Source organism: Diadema setosum, chromosome 14, assembly GCF_964275005.1.
Source record: "Diadema setosum chromosome 14, eeDiaSeto1, whole genome shotgun sequence".
Classification (NCBI taxonomy): domain Eukaryota; kingdom Metazoa; phylum Echinodermata; class Echinoidea; order Diadematoida; family Diadematidae; genus Diadema; species Diadema setosum.
Genome location: NC_092698.1, coordinates 38256734 through 38262733, shown reverse-complemented (window position 1 = coordinate 38262733; position 6000 = coordinate 38256734). Strand labels below are relative to the sequence as shown.

General features: G+C 40.8%; 1 protein-coding gene across 1 annotated transcript in view; it reads left to right on the top strand.

Moving 5' to 3' along the window:
• Positions 1–1209: 1209 nt before the first annotated feature.
• Positions 1210–6000, top strand: part of LOC140237461 (double-stranded RNA-specific editase 1-like) — a 65884-nt gene continuing 61093 nt past the window's right edge. Inside the window, exon 1 of the mRNA XM_072317389.1 lies at positions 1210–1426. Coding sequence (XP_072173490.1) covers positions 1405–1426 — 22 coding nt within the window. The 5' untranslated portion in view covers positions 1210–1404. The remainder of the gene's footprint in view (positions 1427–6000) is intronic.

Here is a 6000-nt window from a genome sequence, read left to right as displayed (position 1 = left end):
AAACAAAAGTAAAACAAACTGCACAGCAAAAACTAATAGAGATTCTACAAGATAAGACTCTGCTGTCATGAAAAAGTAACGTCTGTCACAAATTAATCAGGCCATTAAAGTTTTACGATGGCTTACATTTATTTCTTCTCCAAATTTCCTTTTTTGAAGTTCACAAACATTTATGCTGCTAGTTAGTTGCTCATGATAATGACACGTTTATTCAAAAGGTTGTTACAATGTATTTGCATCAGGAATTAGTATAAATCACATTATGCAATAAGTTGGTTTAAGAAGACTTCTAACAAGAGAACAGTTACATGAAATTTAATGATTCCGAGTTTGTGATAATTTGGAAACGAATTTTCGGAACATACTATGTAATAACAATTCAAAATATGCGTGGATACATTATTCTGCTGTCTGCCAAGTGTTAAGCTGTAGAGGCTTTTCTATTTGTAGTAAGGAAAAACAACTGTTGAAAAGTGCCTATCCAATATAGTGGCGAGCCAGCGGAGTAAAAGCTTTTCTTTTTACATATACTTGAGTAGCACAAAGTGGTGTCTGACTGCAACCACCCCCTCCCCGTTAATATCATTATTTTACAAAATATTCTTTCCAACGCATTGTTGGCAAGTGTGTTAGCTGAGCAGATTATTTTCTCAAGGGATCATTATTATGACAGTGATAAAATCATCTTTCGTCATTACCTTTCATACCATAATGATCATCATCACCATCGTCACCATCCATTCATCACCATCATCATCATCTGGTATTGCGCTGATAATCCACATCTCATGAAATTTGTGCCTATTTTCATAGAGCCAGCACTCCTATGTTGCTTTCTTGTCTCTCTCTACTCTTCGTTGGTTCGTTGCAGAGCGGGTTGATAGATATCAAGGTGATGATGATGATGATGATGATATCAAGGTTGATGTCTATCAACTCGCTCTGGTTCGTTGTTTATACTGCCCTCTAGTGGTCTAATTGTCGCTTTTTTACACCATAGCCAGTACCATAGCTTGTAGCTGCACTCTCTCGCTCTGAGCTGCACGTGTGTCGCACGATCGAGTGCAAGCGTGTACTACTGGATCGGTGGCCGACGCACGCCATACACAGCTAGTAACTGGCCGGACGCACGTCCTTTTCCATGTACACCATCACTCCACGCCACGCACGTTGCATCCCATATACACTCAGCTAGCTCAATACGCTTTACGGCTGGTAGTACGGTTATTTTTCCCGGGGAATCCTCCAAGCCTCGCCTCCATTTTTTGAGAACCACGGCAAGCCCTAAATAATCAGGTGTCAACCATAAATTCTGTATTCTGCGGGAGTTTTCGTGACCTCTACCCGCGATCCTTTCAGTCGAAGATTGAGCAATTTTGAGTCAACCTACGACAGCATTTCACAATGAGCAACGAGGCAGGAGAAGGTAATGACATGTACATGTAATACGAAGAAAAAGCTAACCGGGGATTTTTATGCGTTCGTTGCATCGCGTTGCTTTGGCTTTGCAGGCATGGCAGGATTGTTCATGCAACCAGATACAGATGGGGAGCTCGATCATGCAGCAGTCCCGTCGTATATATTGGGACGCGCCGCGTAGGTTGCAGGAGTTCGTTTTAACAGTTAACACGTTAATTTTAGTAGTAATCTACTTAGTTAATAGTAGGGCCTACTTGTTTGAGACGTCTGTCTAAATGATGTGCTGTGTATTTAGGGCCTAACTGTAATAAAGATCTAGGCCTACTATTACAATTATTTTTAGTAGGCCTAGATTCTAGACAAGTTTAGACAGGAAAATCCATCTCATCTGTGCGGAGGATTTTTTTTTTTCAAAATTGTTTTTTTTTTTAAATATTATCATTTGACATTTATGCATCTCTTCTGTATTTTTTTAAGGCAAGGAAGGGGATTCCGTGAAGAACTGAAATAATTCATACAAATTAATGGGTCCCCTATCTACAACACAGTGTAGTTACCGGTACTACATACACAGTCAGCCCAGTCGCCGCTGTACATACGTAGCGCGACAGGGCTGTACCAGCGAAGCTCCAAACACGAAGAGGGTCCAACGATCGCATGCGATCGGATTGAATTTTGACACTTTAGATCATTTTTTTGTCACTTCAAACTCATCTGACGAACGAAATGATAATGAGACTTCATATCTATGCTATGAATATTGAAATTTAGATTTAATAACTTACCTAAAATGATGGTTATATCAGGGAGGTGGAAGAAAGATGGAGATGGCACTCTGAGAGCTTCCCTCAGAGAAAAAATCAAGTGGTCTTACACCGATTAAAGTCTTGAAATCCAACCCTCATTCTGTGATAAATATGTCAAAATCTGGCCTTATCGGTCCACCCATCACCCTCCAGCGCACTAGAGTGATGCAACATGATCTCCTTTCCAGGCCTTCCATAAACACACGCTCGTAAAAATCGGGCTTTGAAGCGATGCGTGGCACCGACAATATGACGTCATATTCAAAATTTTGGCAGTCTATTACATTCAGTGAAAGACGTCCCCCTTCGAAAGCTACAACTTATGGCTCAAGAATTGGGTAGCGTGGTATGTCTATACCTTTCGCTGGTTCAGCAGACTGTGCTGAGGAGATTGCCGTTTGAACCAGCGAAATCGGTACACAAACAACGGAGTTACTGAGCAGTAAGTTTTGTGCGCTAGAGATGTCATCATATTGTTTCTGTATCGATTATGAGAAATCCCGCACATTTCCGCAATTTTTTTATAGTTAGAGAGGTAGGCCTGACCTTGATCTTCAAAATGATATAAGTTACATGAGCGTGTTCGGGCGTGTTTTCAAACAGTTCGAGTGTAAAAGTAGTGCTTCATAGAGACCGAGGCGGTTTTTTTTTTCGTCTGCACCCGAGCGAGCTGGGGCTTTTCAGCGTACTTGTCAGGTTGTTGTAGGGCCGCCGCGTAGGCGTCGGGACAGCGTTCGTTGCCGTTTCGGTGAATTTGAGTTACTAGTAAATACATATTGGAATGGAAAGTTGAGTGTTAAAAAGTGTAAATTAGACATATCAGCCTTGATTATAATAATTTCCGTAGAGAATTAAAGATGATATCTATAAAAGCCTAGATGTATGATGCTGTAAGTATATTTTAGGGGGAAAAACAGAGCTTAGTATACAGTGTTTCGCCTCACTCTCCCTCGATCATTCATCGGTAAATACCGGTAATCGGCTTGACTCTACCCCATGCTAACGTTATAAAAAATTGAATTAAAAAGTAGTAGAGTACCCCTCTGGAGCTAGTAGAATCTAACGTTTAACAGTGGGTAGATTCTAGTTTGTGAAATACTAGAGTCTACTAGCTAGGACTAACGTTAGGTATGCTTTTGCCAGGCAGCGTACCTGAGGTGACGCTGCGCTATTAAACAGTGTCCTGAGCCTTGCCCTTGCCTTGGCCTCCAATTTCCAAGTACAACTAACTTTCTGAGTTTCAGTTTCAATTGCAAATCAAATTTCGTTAAGTTGCTGTGTCAATGTGATTTTGAATTTGCTAAAAGCAATTCCTCCTCAACAAACTCGTCTCCGTCAAAATCACGATCGCCAGAACCACCACCACTGCTTACACCACTGCTTTACAGAATACACTCTATGAGTATGAGTTCTGTGCTTACACCGTAGGACGCCATTTTATTCCCCGACCACAATGCATTTCGCGTCGTGATTTCCGCCACAAGATTTACGACTTGCAGTGCGCCGAGCGTGAGTAATGGGATTACGGGAGGGGGAAAAAAACGCTGTCGGGGCCACGCATGACTTCAAAGGAAACTCAGAAGAGCACACTCCATCTTTCTTCCACCTCCCTGGTTATATGCAGCATGTGTGAACGGTTCACGAACGGTACATTGTCTTTCACGCCAGGCCATTTCCAATATCCGGGAGGTCACATGATCTGAATGCCCTTTCAAAAGGTCGCGCTGTCGACCGTGCTGCTACGTCAACACTCAAGCAGCGCATCGCACGCACGCAAAAGATTTCCGCAGAGATCAAGGCGCCATTTTGAATTCTGCAACGATGAACCCCGACGGTGTTAGGGAATCCGCCAGAAAGTATCATTGTTTGGTTCCATGGACTTATCACGAGGGCTGTCAATGGACTTACGAACCTTCTGTAATACAAGCATGCACTTAACGTGAGTAACGTTTGGTAACGTGTACATTGTTTATAAAGAACGTATAAATTTTCATAAGTTTTGTAGTTGTGTTGTGGTTCCCCACTTTGAAGGTGCCCGCTCGCTGGTCAGACGCTGTATTCGCGTAGCGTATTAACAGCGTCTGGTCGGGCCACTAGATCTATAGCTTGGCTAGGTACAATGTAAATGTTAAATATATTAAGCTACTTTTGTCACATTTGTTGGCGCTAGTGTACTTTCGCACCTCCTCATCAAAACATGCACAAACTCACCGTAGTAACCTAACTACACGCAGCCGCTGAAGCGACGCGGCTGCACCTCTATTCCTTCGCAGACGTTGTCATTTTTCAGTGTGGTTGTGCGACTCCTTCATGAATATCTTTACAGATTAATCGTGGAAAACTAAAATACAAGGAATTATCGTAATCTATGATAATCATTCAATAATTGGTATGCGATTTTTTGTTTAATTACGTCAAAAACTCACTGAAATCTGTGGCTGAAATCAGGTCTGTAAACGTCCTTATTGCTTCACTCCTCATCTGCGTGTTATTTGAATGGCATTCACTCTCGTATACTACAACGTACACAACGTAGGTACAGTAGTCGGAGTGCTAGAGGGCGCCTCTCCGACTACCTACGTTGTACGTTGTAGTATACGAGAGTGAATGCCATTCAAATAACACGCAGATGAGAGTGAAGCAATAAGGACGTTTACAGACCTGATTTCAGCCACAGATTTCGGTGAGTTTTTGACGTAATTAAACAAAAAATCGCATACCGATTATTGAATGATTATCATAGATTACGATAATTCCTTGAATTTTAGTTTTCCACGATTAATAAAGATATTCATGAAGGAGTCGCACAACCACACTGAAAAATGACAACGTCTGGGAAGGAATAGAGGTGCAGCCACTGTCGCTACAGCGGCTGCGTGTAGCTACGTAGTAACCTATTATTGTAGTTTTATCCAAGTCTCCAAAGTCAAATAGAAGTTTGAACACTTTTACAAAATGCTGCTCCGTACACAAGCAATCGGCACAGTACGAACACATTTGATTACTAATAGTAAGTGCATGCAGTAAGGGTCAATCGTTTAATCTGAATAAGGATCACAGCAGCTTTTTCTATGGTGTCTTTGAAAAGCTAAAATTTGTTTTTCCCATTCCATCAGCTATTAAAGTCTTGCGGTAACTTGAAGTTGTAGCTTTTATACAAAAGGGCTCATTATGCGAAGCCCTTATATATAATCTTTCTCTTCCTTTTCTATTTTCTTCTTTCATTTTCTGGTTTTCCTAACTTTGCCTTTCCTTCCTATCAATCATTACTTTGTGGGTCTCATCTTGACTAACTTTTTTTCAATTTCCTATGCAATCTTACTTTCTGCTTAATTCTTTGTTTCCTTCATGGGTTATCTTTCCTTCCATCTACCTTTTCTTTCTTTTCTCCAATATCTTTTTCTTATGTTTTGTTCTGATGTATGCCTTTCTTTATTTCCTTTTCAACCTGTATAATTCTTTGTTTCCTTCCTATTCATCTTTGCTTGAAATCATCCAGTTTTGATTCATCTCTCATTATATTATTCTACCTACATGTAGTACTTTTTTTTTCAATCTATAATTTCGGATTCTTGCTTCATGACTTTTTCCCCTGAAGTCTTGCGCACATTTTGATACCACATTTGTCCATATCGGACCAACCTAGGGGGTGTTATGGGCCAATTAGTATGCGCATGTCATTAAAACGGCTAATCGCTGCATATATTTGTGTACAGTTACATACTGTCAATAGACCATGGCTTGCATTACTTTATAAATTTTGCTCAGGAATTGG